Genomic DNA, 16444 nt, shown 5'->3' with positions numbered 1-16444 from the left:
AAGGGGTCCCCTCACATGTCCAAACAACAGGTGCAGAGCTTCTTCTATCTTCCACAGGTCCGGTAGTGTTCTGAAGAGGGTGATCGGGGTGCCACATTAATGCGCAGTGCCAGCCTGTGGATGGGGAAACGCCTGGCCACTCTCTAACCTTTGGGGTAAAAGTTACCAGCGGAGACCCTACACACTTTTTCAGCACTTTCTGTGTGTTTTGCTGCAAACTATCCCACAGTGCCCCTCTACCCAATTTGAACAAGAAAAAATCTTTCTTCCCCGGTCAGAGTTCCCAGTGTCCCCCAAGAGACGTGGCTATGACCATCAGCAAACTCTCCCTTGTGGTCCCTCCAAACCAATTCTGAGGCAGCTTCCTCTTCCCACTGGGTTAGAGCCAAGCTGACTAGCAATACAAAAGGGAGGCAAGCCCAGGTTTTAGCTACATCTGCCATTGATAGAGTTGACCCCCCTTGAAGCTCAGGACGAGGCTGGACAAAGCCCCCAGGCCATCGAGCCCAAGGGAGAAAAACACCTCTCCACACACAAGCCCTTAGTCCAATGTCTGGGAGCAATCAACATCTCACTGCAAGGTAGTGGTGAGAAACTGGGTTGTTGGTTGAAGGAGGTGTGAGCCCTTCTCAAGCAACAGCAACAATCCTTGTCAGGGTGAACCGCAAACATTCACTAAATTAACGTATGGTAGCCTGGCACATGGTAATTTGTAAATAGGTTCACAAGCTCAAAGGACCGCTAGTAGTGCTGGATATTGGAGATGCTGAATACTGGGGCTGACTAGTTTTGATTTCAACTCACTCCTCTTTGTTGAACACCTTCAAAGTTTATTTTTCATTCCCACTTTCTTCCTTACTCACCCTTTTCCTAGATTGTCCTCTCTTCTACATACTCCCTTGCCTGCCTCTATCCTGGTCTTGTCACAGTCTGATGAAAGAAAACAAGTCCCATCCTCCAAAATTAGTGCTGGTGCCCACCACATGCAGTCACTTACACACATGAAACATTGCCTAGCACAAGACACCTACAGCCACATACCACCTCCAACTTCAGGCTTAAGTGATCATTTCAAGTTGTGCAACAAAACTGCATCAGGAATACTGCATATAAAATTACCGGTGCCTTGTGGTACGGTAATTACCAGGTGCAGTTTCACTGCAAAATCAGTTTTATACTGAGAAATAAGGAAATTAGAGTAGGAGTTGTAGTTTGCCTACTGCTTTCCGCATGTATTCCCTCATCCGGCTTCCCACACCAATAACTTCCAATGGCTTTTACCAACTTTCAGCAATCTAAGGGACATATTTACTAGAAAATGTCAGAACGCAGAGCCATGCCAAATGTGGCAGCACCACGCTCTGACATTTTCAAAACGCATGAATGTGACATATTCTCTACAATATGGTGCACACCTGTGTTTTCCCTAGTGCTAGAGCAAAAATTAGCTGCCCAGCACCAGCGCAGGAACCTTGCACCATAGTGCAAGGGTGCCTGCGTTGCAGGGAATGATTATTTATGTGTAGTAATGGGTCCCTTCTTGCACATAAACAATGCATAATGGCTATTTGTTACTTCTGTTTGTGATTCATTATTTTTTTTTGTGCATGAAGGGATATCTTCTTGCTCATAAACAATCATTAATGTGTTTTTCTCTTTCTATGTGTGCTGCAGAATGCAGCACACATAGAAAAAGCAAAAACAAGGAGAAATAAAAGCATTCCTCCTCGTGCGCCATTCTAACGCCTGCTCTTGCATGGCGTTAGTTTTTGATGCTGCTTCAGATTTACACCTCTTTGTGAATCTGGGGCAGCGTAAAAAAGCAATGGGTGTTGTAGTGGAACGCCCCCAGCAACACCCCTTGCAGACCCCTTTGCAGAAAGGGGCGGATTTAAAAGGTGGCATTAAACCACACTAAGTGGCTTAGCTCCACCTTGTGAATATTAAAAATGGTGCTGGGCCAAAGGAGTGTAAAAAAAAGTGACGCTCCGGTGGTAAATATGCCCCCCAGTCACTCCTGCTACCGGTAATTTGGAGTCTCCTCCAAGCTTGGAATGAGGGTGGATGTAAGTCAAGTTTGTTCCTTTTGTCTCACACTGAGATCCTGACTGGGCTGGTAGATACGCATGCGCTAATCATAAACAAGTAGTTGGTCACACTAGTGAATCTATTGGGTCCATGGATCAGCATCAGTACATGTTACATAAGGTCTTTCAGGAAAAACATGTCTGATTGCACTCCAGATAGCAGTTATCATAAACCTCAAAATGCATGCTAATACTAGCAATGCAGCAGCTGTGCCTCAGGAACATATGGAACTTCATCGGTGTAAACAGAGCTCTCCCATTTAGTCGAGTTTTACAGATCGTGAAAAAAACAAATCAGTAAACTATGTTTGGTAAAACACGACTGAATGAATGCTACAACAATTTGGAAATGTCAAATTTAACATATGAAATTTGGCCTAGTCTGTGCTCTTCACATGCTGGCAACAGAAGTTGACTCTTGCTTGCATGCCTTTTATGATTTTTACTGACATTTCTCTTTTGTTGGTTGCAGATGAAGGTTGGAGAGCTTGTTACAGACGTTGAACTATCCGGACTGTCGCCCATCACGGAATATACCGTCACCGTTTACTCCATGTTCGGAGAAGAAGCAAGTGACCCTCTTACAGGCCAAGAAACCACATGTGCGTGCTAAAAACCTGCAGGCCTTTACTAGCCTGTGGGCACGTCTGTATGTAGTGCTTGCATAGCGCAAACCTTACTCTAGAGGAACTGAGCACTTTCCAGCAGGTGTGACTAGTAGGGTACACTTCTTGGTGGTTTACTAAGAAGCAGGCTGTGCATGGGGTCCTCTTGTGTGAAGGATGCTCTCGTGTCTACAAGCTTCTTAAGTGTGCGCCATGCTGATCTACCAGCATGGGGAACAGCCATGACAACGCAGGGATTACCCCGCACTGCCATTACAACGCAGGGATTACAACGAAAGTCGTTACAACGACTTTCGCTGGAGGGCGCTGTTGGATAGGGAATAGTTGAATTTTCTATCCAACACCTTCCCTACTGTCAACATGGGCTGGAGTTGGAATAGAAAATTTAACTATTCCACTATCCAGCGCCCTCCAGCGAAAGTCGTTGTTACGACTTTCGTTGTAATCTCCGCGTTGTAATGGCATGTGGGGTAAAAGCCTGCGTTATAATGCCATACAACCACAGTGCTGTGAGTTTACATGGACACCTATTTCTGGTCATCTGGTGTAGCATCTCAATCACGCTTGTAGTCCACAATATTCCTTGGAGAAGCAGCCAAGCATTCAGGAAGAGCTTGGCTTCTGACCTGTTTGACAAGAGGTCTAAAGGAGCCCGCCAACTCAGTAGTTAAGTGCATTTATACCGAATGCATTGTATTGAGATTAGTCACATCACTGGACAAGAGCAAGCACATTCAGATAACTTTCACAGGTTTTAGGAATATAGATGTTTGTTTTTCATTTGAATCTAGGGTTGCACAGGTCAAATCTTGTTGAAGCCTCAGAGCACAAGGAAGGAGGGTTCATGGCACGGGTTGTGTGAAGGACAGGACACTGGCTGATTGCTGAACAGTCTCACTCATCTTATCATTTTCTGCAGCCACTTTACGTTCAGAGACCTGGAGCTGAATTGAGATTTAGGTCACAATTGAAAAGCCTCGGCCTACAATAGGAAATTCTAAATCCGTGGGCGAATCCATCTGAGAAATTTCTTCCACCCAAGGGAGAGTGCAGTGAAGGATGTTCCATCAGTGGATTATCCTCTGGATATAAAAATTTCTATGAAAATCTGAGTTGTTTCCATTACCAGTGAAGTCAAGATCTGTTCCTTAGTTATCTAGTTGCAAACTCTCAGCCTTTGCAGGATGTTGTTTAAATGTAAGGATGAATATGTTTCTTTTACTCATAGATCTCAGACCTATTGAACTCTTCTATCAGATATTGATGACCTTTCCCATGATGCTTATTGTGCACACAGATCAGGAACTTAAACTAACAGTGTTGCTGCATTGGAAGCTAGCATTGCACGTTCAAAATTAGATGTATATGTTGTCTTTTGTGGCAGCCTACGACCATCCCTTGATTCTGAGGGCTCACACACTCAGATCTTCTCCAGCTATGCTCCATGGGGGCATTCTAGGACTCCAACATCCCAGACAAACCCTACACTATACCGGGCCGGACCTGCGGTCTTCAATATTCCTTATGGTGTCTGCCTTGAACCTGCACCATTAAATCACTCTTGGGCACCTGGAAGTACCTTACAAAACACCTGTTTTGCGCTCAATGTAACCCCCCCAAAGGTATAGCCAAGGTATCTGCGAATGGCTAGATTTTGAGTTGTCGTAGCCCATGTTGCACTCAGGAAACTTCTAAGGCCTTTAATGGGGTTGCCTGGTAATTGCATCTCAAGTGAAAACAGGCTTGAGCATCCAAATCTGAAATGAAATGTGCATAAAGCTTGCATTGCCCCAACATTTTTTCTCTACACAAAAGTGAGTGGAAAAAGTCACAAGATTCTGAGCTTAGCAGCATGAGATGTGGGAATGGGTGCAGCATTATTGAGTTATTCACATTTACACCCTACTAAATTCTTAATAAAGAGATAATATCGTACCGCGGTATAATCCCACCTCTCAGTACAGGCTACTTGGAAAATGGGCCGAATTGTGCATGATACTATTTTCTTATATACAATCCTTTAAGATATTATTTGATTAAAAAGCCTGACATTTACCCACTAACACAACGTAATTCCCTATGTATATAAGAAACCCTATGGGATGTATGTGTGATTTATAAAAGTTACCTAACGTAGTATAACATCACAGTTTACTAAAACAAATGTGTATTTATACATTGAATGTAAAGTAAAAACCTGCTCACCCCTTATTAAGACTTCTACTTGAAGTGGCAGAGGTAAAATAAAGTCCAGGGTGAATTTCCTAGCTTTTGCCTTATGTTTTAAGGTATAACGGTCGATTGTTAAAATTGCACAGACTGTGATATGCTTGAGGGTGATGACGTAATAGCAAGTCACTCCTTTCTAAACCAGTCCCATCAATAGACTATATAATTTGGCCAGTTTGGAAAGCACATCCTGGATATCGCTTTTCTTTCATCTTTTGGAGAAAATAACTACTAAGCTATTGAATTGATACTGGTCACAGGGAAGTAAAGCCTGTAGCTTTATCATCCCATGCCATGTTATTGTGAGTTCAAGTTCAAGTTCGATCATTTGTATAGCGCACTACTCACCCAGAGGGTCTCAAGGTTCTGGGGGAAGGGGTTCAGAATAGCCAGGTTTTGAGTGAGGACCTCCAACCTGCCTTACTAAGTCAAGATGGTACATTCCTACAGTGTCTTTGCTTATAAATGGTGGGGCCTGTTGATAAAGGCATTTTGGAGTACATACAAACGTACTCCTGTAGTACTGTTTTATGTGCTCCTGTATACCGTTTTGAATTGGCCGCACTACATATACAATGGGAATATTTAGGGAATATTCATATACAATCAGTATAAATAGAAAGGACTCTGACCCCCTTTGTATAATTACAATTAGAGAGCTGGACTGTGCCAGCATGTAACAGAGGATTACAGGAGTACGTTTTTATGTACTCCAAAATCCCTTCATTAAAAGGCCCCATTGTATTTATTGGAGCATTTATTGCATTCCTTCTTTTTCTCCTTTTCCAGTGCCTTTAATACCACCCAGAAACCTAAGGTTTTCCAACATCGGATACAGTACCGCAGTGGCCACCTGGGACCCACCTTCAAAAAAAGTCAATGGTTACCGTATAATGTATGTAAAGACTGATGGTACAGACACTAATGAGGTAAGGAGCTGAAGTTAGATATGACTCAGAAAAATCTGCAGTATCTCAAAATTATGGGTGACAAATTCAGGACCTCTCTTCAGCACGAAGGAGTTTGACTTGTTGCCGATTTTGTAATAGCCCAGCAAGTTAAAACACCTGGGAATTTGTTTTATACCTTAAGTACTGGGTAAAACAGCAGTTTATTTATTTACTTATAAATTGGTGAAGAGATTTGCTGAATCCTAGTTAAAAAAATAATAATAATTTCACAATTTTATCAATTGCAAAGTGATTAATGTTGCCTATTTGTAGCTATTTTTGCTTTATTTGGAGAGACAACACTAGTTTTATTCAGGATACACTAGAGTGAACATAAGTGGGATGTTTGTGGCACCAATAATCAGAAAATATAGGGGGATATTCTCAAGAACGTGTGATGATTACTGCAAAATTAGCTTAACACGACTCCTCACATCACAGGCTATCGCAGGAAAATAACGGCGTGTCAACGTTGTATTCTCAACACGGCGGTACCATGCGATAGTCTCATGATAACTCGTCAAATGACCGTGTAAAAATTAATGCAACGCCGAAAAAACACGAAACACGAACGCAAAAATAGTAGCAATGAGGCGAATCGCAAAAAAAAGATCAGCGATAACCAGCGACAGGTCTGCAATTCCCACGTGTCATGCGGGAAAATGCAACTAGAAAAGCAGAGTTGAAAAATTGTGAGATGACAATGTACAAGCACAACCCCACATCTGTGTCGTAGAACAAATGACCATTGCCCCGCATCAAATAGGCATCTCCTCACAAACAGTCACAATGTACATTGACATGCAGTCTGCAAGTGAACTGTGCCAATTTGGAAACATAGATGGAACACACTGTGAAACCCCATCTCCCCTTCACATTGCAGTTGGACAATCAGCGCCTCCTGCACACAGACGTGTCATGTCCATGACCAATCAATTATGAAAGCATGGATGAATGTAGGGGCAGTGACTCCCACTTATACACATGTTGCCCATGTTGTGGGACTTGAGTCACAGGGTGCATCCCTGCATCCTGGTGGAACATATCTGACCCCGAAAGGAGCCCTGTTATCACTTGTAGGTCACAAATGACAGCCAAAATTGAATGATTTGGAACACATGTGAAACGCCAAAGAGTGGGATTCCGTACTAACTGTGACACACAGAACTGGCATTTCGAATACGTGACACCCTAAACAGCCTCTCTGCACAGAGGTGACACAACCACCATCCATTAACAAATCATAAAATTGTTAGCACTACATGTCGCACTCACACTTGTCTGAGTGATGTGCTTGTACAGATGAGTGACATGCACTCAGGGAATGTGTCTTGGAATGCATTTATTTGCACATGCTGTGCCTGTGGTCATTTTGTACTGTCCCATGATTGCTAAGATCTGTCACAAAGTGACGTGCTCATGTGAAGACATTGCTAATGATGGTGTTCCTACGGGCTATCCTATTGCGGCTGCACTGGGGTGTGGTCCACCTGCCTCATCTACCTCATCATCATCTGGTGCATCTGGCACTTGTATCCATGGGGCATTGATGCGTACACATATGTTGTGCAACACACAGCATGCAACGATCATCTTGCACACAATGTCTGGGCTGTACAGGAGCCTCCCACCTGTGATGTCCAGGCACCTGAAACGTGACTTCAACACGCCAAATGTGCTTTCCACGATGCCCCTGGTGCTTTGCGGGCCGCATTGTACTGCCTCTGGGCCTGTGTGTTCGGGACTCAGAGGGGTGTCTTCATCCAAGCACAGAGTACATATCCTTGATCACCTGTGAAAGTGCAGAGAGACATGAGTCAATAGTACGTTCTGCATGATGTGTTGGCAGGATCACTGGTTCATTGGTGTGTGATATGTGTGACTCAGTGATTCCTGTATGACATGTACTGCTTGTTGCAACTGAGCGGCCTCATTGTGTATTACGTAGCCTCACTGCTGCTCCCCCCAAGCCTATTCACTAGTATGTGCAGCGCGGTTGCATTACTTGCACCCTACGGCACACCATTGTCTTGCCTGTCTGCGCATGTTCACAAGCCTGAAAACGACACAGTGATTTTGTGCGCTGAAGGTGGGCGGCCACGTGTGTGTAGGCCTATGGTATGGACAGGGCAGACACAGAAGTAAAGTTCATTCCTGGCTGAACTTGCCATGCGGTTGAGGGTAGAACTTTGGCTTATGCTGCGGCAACAGCGCCACACACAACAGTTGGCATGACTCATCCCAGACCCTGAGTGGGCTTGCGCTCCCTCATTTACCCCTTCGGCCGAGCCTGCACTTCGGGGGCATGCTACATTGCAACATTGTCCATTGCGGGACGGGTGACACCGACACTACACCAGAGACACACGCATTAGTTACTTCCTTGGCAAGGCCTAAACTTTACCACGCCCAGAGCCACGTGTTGAATTACCACACCCCTACGCTGTATTGCCGTACGCCGGTCCACTCCGCTTACGCTCACAGGGAGGTACAACACAGCTACATCTCCCGGGTATACCCCTCTGCCTGAGGTGAAAAGGTTGCGCCCACTGTACACAGCACATTGTAATATGGTATGGCCCGGGCCTTAATGCATACATAATGACAACACGGACACACTGAGATAATTTGTGGAACTGGCTACAAGCACATGCGCCCGGCACCTTTTATTGCCAGGGTTACATGTCCACTGACGCCTGTGCTGGATGGGTGTTGAGTAGTGTAAGCCACCCCTCAGGGGGTGGTTGGTTGGTGCTGGCAACAACGTCAACAGTGATCAGACAATCAGAAGTTCACAGCAGGGGTCCATGACTTGAGCTGCACAGTTAGTGGCCCTGGATGCACTGCGGCCGGCACAGGCACACCGCTAGGGGATGGTGACTTGCGGTGCACTGAGGGAGGGCCACACGAGCTGAGCGGGTCCTCGTTGATGTCCAAGGAGAATGTCGTGGAGTCTTACCGGGGACAGTGGAAGGTGTCCATCCAGGGCATAATGCTGAGGGCAGAAGCAAGCAGAAACAGGCAATATGGAGGAGTTGAATGCTACAGTCTCCTTTTCACCAACATGTCAGTATCAGCCACATGATGATGAAGACAACCCCCAGGCCATAGACTCAGACGCCACCAAAGTTCAACCAGAGAGTGTCTATGACTTCTGTGGCAGAGTCAGTGGCACCAGAGTTGGAAGGGGATGCAGACTATGATGAGGCCTGTACAATGATATGAACTCTGCCATGAAGAGATCAAGACTCAGTTCCAATTACGTGACCTACTCGACCACAGTGTGTGCCGGTGGTAGCGGCAGCAGTGGCCCACAGCCACGTGTCGTTGGCTTGCGATGCACAGAGTTAGTGGCACCAGTGCATTTGTTGGTAGTGTTCGATCACCTCCGTAACAGAGATCCTTATCACCTCTGGACTGAACCACGTCTTCCTCTTTACTCCTCTCCTTGCATACTGTTATATGAACTCTGCCATGCCGAAATCAAGACTCAATTCCAAATGTGTGACCAACTTGACCGCAGTGTAGGCCTGAGGAAGAACACAGCAAGGGCCCACAGACACGTGGGGTTGGAATGCTATGCACAGAGTTGGTGGTACCACATCGAAGGGAGTATAGTGATATAAACTCAGCCAACCTCAGATCCAAATGTGTGACCTACTTTGCCGCCGTGTATGCCGGTGGAGTACGTCAACGAAAAAGGAGTATCGCAGGACTTGCTTGCAGAGGCCGTGATGGTCTGAGGAGGCTGCCAAGGTCACGGGTCTTCGGCTTGGAGCTTGCACCAGCACGTGGTGGGCTCTCCTTGACACACGCCGGTATCGGCAGGTGAACAGTGGGGCCTGCTTGTGCAGGGGCGGGCAAGACGGGTCTGGGGACCAGCAGCCTGGGTTGCAGCAGGCGCACAGGAGCACAGGCATCGCCGCTCACGGCGTCAGCTTCATGGCGGGGTGAGAGGCGCCACACTGGCAGACACGTTGGCAATTCCGGAAGAGAACCACGCTCAGGGATATGTGCTTTTTATTCACACCACTATGCTAGCCTGGCGTACCCTGGGCCAGCCCTCTCTGCACAGGCTTATAGGGGGGGACGTAACAAGCTACATTTCTGCGATCTTCCCCACTAGCTGGGGTGACATGGTTGCGTCCACTGTCCACTATACTACCACCACCAGCAGTATATGTCGACATGGATATGTCTGTGGTCTGCCTACTGCAGTCTGTCCAGCACATCCACGCCACACTTGGCATTGTGTACATTCGCATTCATGGGTCATTTGCCTCCTCCGCACATGCCTGGTTCCCACCTCCCCCCACATTCTGCTATTGTGTTGCTAAGGTGATATGCCGTTGGTGGCTCATGTACATGGCTAGCCCAGGTTACTGCAGTAAGTTGTGCTGTCATGTCTGGTAGGTGGGCATGTTGTATGTGAGTCTGTAACATGTGCATTTCCAGAGTTGTGAGTTGCATGATTGTGGAGTTGAGGTGTGTGGTGCCATTCTGGAAGCGCTGGTTGATGATGGACTGCCGGAAGATGTTGGAATCATGCACACTGCCTGGGTAGTTGGCGACGACATTGGTGAAGAGTCCCCGGTGGTCCACTATTGCCTGCAAATTGATGGAATGCGTGTGCTTTCTGTTGCGGTAATTGTGTGCGTGTTGGCAGGGGGCACAAGTAGGACATGTGTGCAGTTAATTGCTCCCAACACGTGCGGGAAGCCAGATATGGCGTAGAAGCCTTGCTTGTTCTCCAGCTGATCCTGCGCAGTGTGGGGTAAGTATAGGTACTGGGGTACCAAGCTGATGACGGCATCCAGGACAGGTGTGAGGAACTTTGATAGGGCTGGCTGTGAGACTCCTCCGACTCTGGCGGTTGTTGGTTGGAAGGTACCAAAGGCCAACAGGTGCAGCACAGCCAGCAGCTTTGTCTGCGGAGCGATGTTGGTTGTCCGCTATGTTGGTACCATCAGCCTGTGGACAATGATGTTCAGGATGCGGAGGATGGTTGTCCTTTTGAGCCTGTAGTGGGCAATGACATTTTCTGGTGTTAAGTCTGTGAGGCTGGTGCGTTTCGTGAAGGTCAGCTGTCTTTGTCTGCACTGCCTCTGTGGTGGTCGGGGAGGGGGCAGGTGGGTCATGAGGGGGGTGGCGGGACTAGGGGGTAGTGGCGGTGGGATTGTGGCACTGTTGGGGCTCCAAGCTGCATGATTAGAAGCCCTATGGCATCTGTTGTTCTTCAAGTGTGGCACTGGGCAGCTCTCCCTTTTCCGATGCAGATTGTCATCCAACTTTACACCAGGTCAGAGCCGGTGTTAAATTTCTGCTGCTAACATGCCTTATCACCTGTTTTGTGGTCTTATCGCTGAACTGGCTGGTCGTTGAGAATGTTGTGGAGTGGTGTTGTTGCGGCTTTTTGCAGGGGAACGCCTACTCTGCATCTCACTAGCGATAGTTGCCGGGCTCATCTGTGGTGAAGTTTTTGTGGCTGCTATCGCAGGTAAACTGGTGTTATCGGCTGTTAGCACCAGCTTGTGAATGAGGCGATAAATGCCACTTTGGCTGTGATAAAGTGCTGATAACTCGGCAATAAATCCTTGAGAATATGCCCCTTAGTGTGCCATGTCCAAATTAATTCACCGATTTTTTCAGCCGCCTCCTTATGCTAGTCTGTATTTTTCAGGAGGCGTTTGCATGAGTGCGGTTGTAGTATCGTTGTAGTGATGGTGTGCATCTTTCTAGAAAAGACTACAAATATCATTGAGCAGTCTAGAAATACGTCAGCTAATCAGTATTCCTAAATCAAACCTCTTTTATTTTGCAAAATATAGGAAGCATCGTAAATTTCAGCAGAGATTTCAACTAAGTAGGTTTAAAGAGACTAAGGGCTATATGTATCAACAACCTGATTTGCGATTCCCAAATAGCGATTTTTTAGAAATCGCTATTGGAGAATTGCAAATAGGGATGTTTGTACAAAATCGCTATTTTTTAGCGATTTCTTAGTATTCCTTAATTGCAATTTGCAAATTGCGAATCGCAATTAAGGAATGCTTTCCCATTCATTTCTATGGGCCAGGAGGCCCATAAGAATGAAGGGGAAGTTATTCTCAATTTGCGATTCGCAATTTGAGAATCGCAAATTGAGAATTATTTCAAGGGTGCAGAGGTGTCCAAAGGACACCCTGTTGCACCCCTGAAATTAGCATGGGTGCATATGTGGCGCACATACATGCCCTAAGGGCATGTATGTGCGCCACATTGCACTTAGAAAAATGCAAAAAAGTGCATTTTATAAAGAATTTGCAAATTACCCCGAACTTGAAGTTGGTGGTAATTTGCGATTCCTTAAGGCCAATTTACATTCTTTTTTTTGCTTCTTACATTGCATTTAAGGAATCTCAAAATTTGCCATTCCTTATATGCAATCGCAAAATAAGGAATCGCAAATTGCGATTCCTTATTTTGCACGCAGATTTGCTTAATACATACCATTTGGCAAAATTGCAAATTTCGGCGTTTGCGAATGCAATTTGGCTTGATACATATGGCCCTAAATAAATACATATTGTTCAGAGTGAATTAAAGTGTCAGCCCAATTGAAAGAAGGTAAAGTTGGGACTGTCAGTATCATACGTGGTTTGCAAAGTGTTTTAGGGAGAAGAATTGCTAGGACTGAGATTCTGAAGGGGAAGAACAATCATCATACTCCGTATTTCCAGACCTGGCTATTTCTGAAAGTAGGTGTTCATTGTTGGACTGGCCTTTCGGGCAGCCTGGCACTTCCAGATTGGCAAGATGGAAAGACAAGTGTGCAAGCCATTGTGTTTGACCTTGTGGTCTGTGACAGTCTGTGACAGGGTAAAAAAATGAAATGCCCACACACTGGCATTTCAAACGTCCCCATCTGGCAGTGCCAGACTGCCGGATAGACCAATACAACACTACACGTTAAAAAATTGAGTCTAAGGCACTGAAAGATATTGTATTAAAAAGATAAGAAACTGTGATTTACCATGCAGCATTGTTTGGGGCTGTCTGTATCCAATGTGGCTGCACTCTGTGTAGGAATTTCTTTAAACTGGAAATGCTTGTTTATTTTGTAAAAAAAGACAAAACTTTTTAATGAGATATGTAAAGTCGAACCATATGGTGAAATGGACTCACCCTCTCACCTTCTGTGCATAATAGTGTTTCACTTGATTTGAAAATTAGTTTATTCTTTTTTGTACTGAAACCACAGCTTAGCCATATCATGTATATTTGCTTCCCACTCTTACTCCCACTGGCCACGTGTCAAGTCCGGCTCCCCGGCGGACCCACTCAGACCTGCTCTCTTCAGAGATCCGTCTTTTCAGGGGCGCACGGCAGTGTGTTCATTAATCAATCTCTCCCTGACTTCAGGCACTGTTCCTGCCAAGTGGAAGCAGGCGGTGGTTTCCCCGATCCTGAAAAAACCATCTTTGGATCCTTTAAAACCGGAAAACTATCGCCCGATCTCATTGCTTCCCTGGCCGGCCAAAGTCATGGAGGCCCATGTTAACCTAGCCTTATCTGAGCATCTGGCCCTGGCCAATGTTCTCGATCCTACGCAGAATGGGTTCCGTGCTGGACACAGCACGGAGACTGCCCTTCTGGCAATGGTGGAACATCTGCGGAGTGTGTTGGATGCAGGTCAAACGGCAGCGCTTATTCTATTAGATCTTAGCGCTGCCTTTGACACAGTGTCCCATCGCATCCTCCTACACCGCCTGGAGAACATTGGCATTTGTGGCCTCGCTCTGCAGTGGTTCCGTTCCTTCCTCAGCGATCGTTCCTTCTGCGTTGCCACCCCTCCTTTCCAGTCCAAATTCCATCAGTTGGACCTGGGGGTCCCCCAGGGCTCCTCGCTGAGTCCCACGCTTTTCAATCTCTACGTGCGGCCGCTGGCTGATGTCGCCAGGCAGCGGGGCCTTACTATGGTCTCATATGCCGACGACACACAGCTAGCGGTCACGATCAGCGGGGATGCCGAACTGGATGCCCCCAGGTTCCGAGATGGGCTGAGAGAGGTGGCCAGCTGGATGAATAACAACTGTCTCCAGCTGAACGCAAAAAAAACCGAGGTAATGATCGTGGGAAGAGGAACGGACTGCTGGGGGGACAATTGGTGGCCTCAGGAGCTCGGGCCTGCCCCCGTACCGGTGATGGAGCTCAGAAACCTGGGAGTATGGCTCGACCACACCTTATGTTTTACCACCCACACTAAGAGAGTGGCAGCATGCTGCTTTGGTGTTCTGCGCGGACTGAGGCCGGTGCTTAAATTTTTTGATGCCCCGACGAGACAGTTGGTCATCCAAGCGACGATCATCTCCCGGCTGGACTATGCCAGCTCGCTCCTGCTGGGAGCTAACCAAGCTGAGATCGTCCGCCTGCAGCGCGTCCAGAACGCGGCTGCGAGAGCAGTGGTGGGCCTGCCGAGGTCATGTCCCACGTCCAACACTCTGAGGTCCTTACACTGGTTACCAGTGAAAAGCCGAATCCATTTTAAGGCACTCAGCCTTGCTTTTAAAATTTTAAAAGGATCGGCACCTGAGATCCTCAATAACCTTATATCCCCCTATGTCCCGACTCGCTCCCTCAGATCCCTAGGGCAATCCCTTGCGGTTACCCCGCGTTTCAGGCTTAGCCGGATGGGCGGCCGCTCCTTCCGTGTGAGAGCTGCGGCTCTCTGGAACTCGCTTCCTTTGGAAATCCGCCTTTTAGAGGATCTTCTAGCATTTCGCAGGGCCGTGAAAACCCACTTGTTTTAATTTTCTTATGTTGACTTCTCACCTATTTTTTTCCGCGTTGTGTTATGTTCACCTTTTCCATGCGCCAGGACGCTCCTTCGCTGGAGCAGCTGTGCGCAAAATAAATGCAGCTAACATAACATAACATAACATAACATAAATGAAGACTCAACTAGATGCAGTCAAAGGTCATTTGAATCCTGCTCTTTCAATGTCTCGTGTCTGTGAAATGAGTATAAATAATACACCTCTAGCTGCATAAAGGGGTCATCAACTTAAATTATAGCAACTGTGACTTCAGACAAAACATAAACACCTGTACGGATAATCGTGGCGAGAGGAGACAGTCTGTCCACAGTAAAAGAGAGAGTCAAGTTTGAAAGAATCGAAAGGCCACGAGAGGAGCAACCTCAAAAATGTGTTTCTCCCTGATGAAAGGATGGGGATTAAGAAACGTGGAAATTATTTGTTATTGAAACACCTAAATTGCTGGTTATATGTTTCTAGTCCTTTCACACCTGTGTTGAAGATCATATAATGACGTTTTTGCTTTTGTAAACTCATTAAACTATGCTACAGTCAAAGAAAAGTCTTGAAAGACATGCAAAATAAAAAACGAAATAATGCACTTTGATGATGAGTATGTGATGCTTGGCCATTACACGGTAAAAAAAAACACCTCGGCACAGATATATTACGACTTTGCTCTGGGTTTGTGACACAAAACTGACACAAACTGGTGGAAAGTTGGGATTTACTTTCTAGTTGGTAAGTAGTCCTAAAGTAACATAGAGTAGCACTGTACACTGATTTGCACTACTTTGCATCAAGGGGGTGTTTCCATGCAACCACCCATTGTTTTTGAGGCAAAGCCAAATAAACTGAAAAAAGTCACACAAGTCTTTGTGTAAAAAACGTACGCCTCCTCGAGGCTGGCGTATCGTCCAAACATTTTCAACTTTGCATGTGGTTCTGTACTGTACAGCATATATACAAACTTGTAAACGTTTTAAGCTATTGCTAAGCCTAGTATTTTGTACGCGAAGGGTACCTTAACAGTACAAAATGTATGCTATACATCACACCAACTCCCGGATGTGTCAGTGCAGCAAGGCAGCCTAAAGTGCACCTGCGCATGGGGGTGAGCGGTACGTATTAGAAGATATGGCAATGTTCTGCTTTCATGCATAGTATACATTTTTTGTAAATTTGACCCCTACTGTTAGTCAGTCTCAATTTGTCTCTGATATTTTTTCTTTTTTGTTTCTTACATAAGCTGCGTTTTAAAGAATTAGCATTGACGGCCAACTTATTGGCACTCCTTAGGCTTGTTCACAACATGGCGTGCATCAAAAATAATATTTCAGCTGCAGGGATCCCTGCAATAGATGTATGTCCAGTTGTGCAAAGGCAAAACTATTGCCTACGACAGTGATCAGTACTTCTCACTCTGCCAATTTGCCACTTCATAATTTCACTCACATGCCCATTCAAATAGATGGTGAATGAATACTAGCCACATTTCTTAGATGTATAAAACTAGGGAAAGAAATAATAATAATAATAATAATAATAATACTTGAAATACTACTACTACTGCTACCATCACTACTACTACTAATATAACTAATAATATTAATTATAAGGAATATAATTGTTATTGTTAGATTTATCACTAATATTGTTAAAGGTATCTGACTCAGGAGCATTTGCTAGCCTGAGTTTTCTGATTGCTATTATAGTTCCTCTCTTCCTTTAAGGCATCAAGTGATTTCATTTTGACA

At 45.7% G+C, this 16444-nt stretch overlaps 1 protein-coding gene across 1 annotated transcript in view; it reads left to right on the top strand.

The window, feature by feature from the left end:
- COL14A1 (collagen type XIV alpha 1 chain) overlaps window positions 1-16444 on the top strand; it is a 559513-nt gene that overhangs the window by 314634 nt on the left and 228435 nt on the right. The window contains exons 13-14 of the mRNA XM_078686835.1: window positions 2560-2689; window positions 5732-5871. Coding sequence (XP_078542961.1) covers window positions 2560-2689; window positions 5732-5871 — 270 coding nt within the window. The remainder of the gene's footprint in view (window positions 1-2559; window positions 2690-5731; window positions 5872-16444) is intronic.

Source organism: Lissotriton helveticus, chromosome 4_1 (genome assembly GCF_964261635.1).
Source record: "Lissotriton helveticus chromosome 4_1, aLisHel1.1, whole genome shotgun sequence".
Classification (NCBI taxonomy): Eukaryota; Metazoa; Chordata; class Amphibia; order Caudata; family Salamandridae; genus Lissotriton; species Lissotriton helveticus.
The sequence above is the reverse complement of the archived record's forward strand: the minus strand, read 5'-3'. Positions and strand labels throughout refer to the sequence as shown.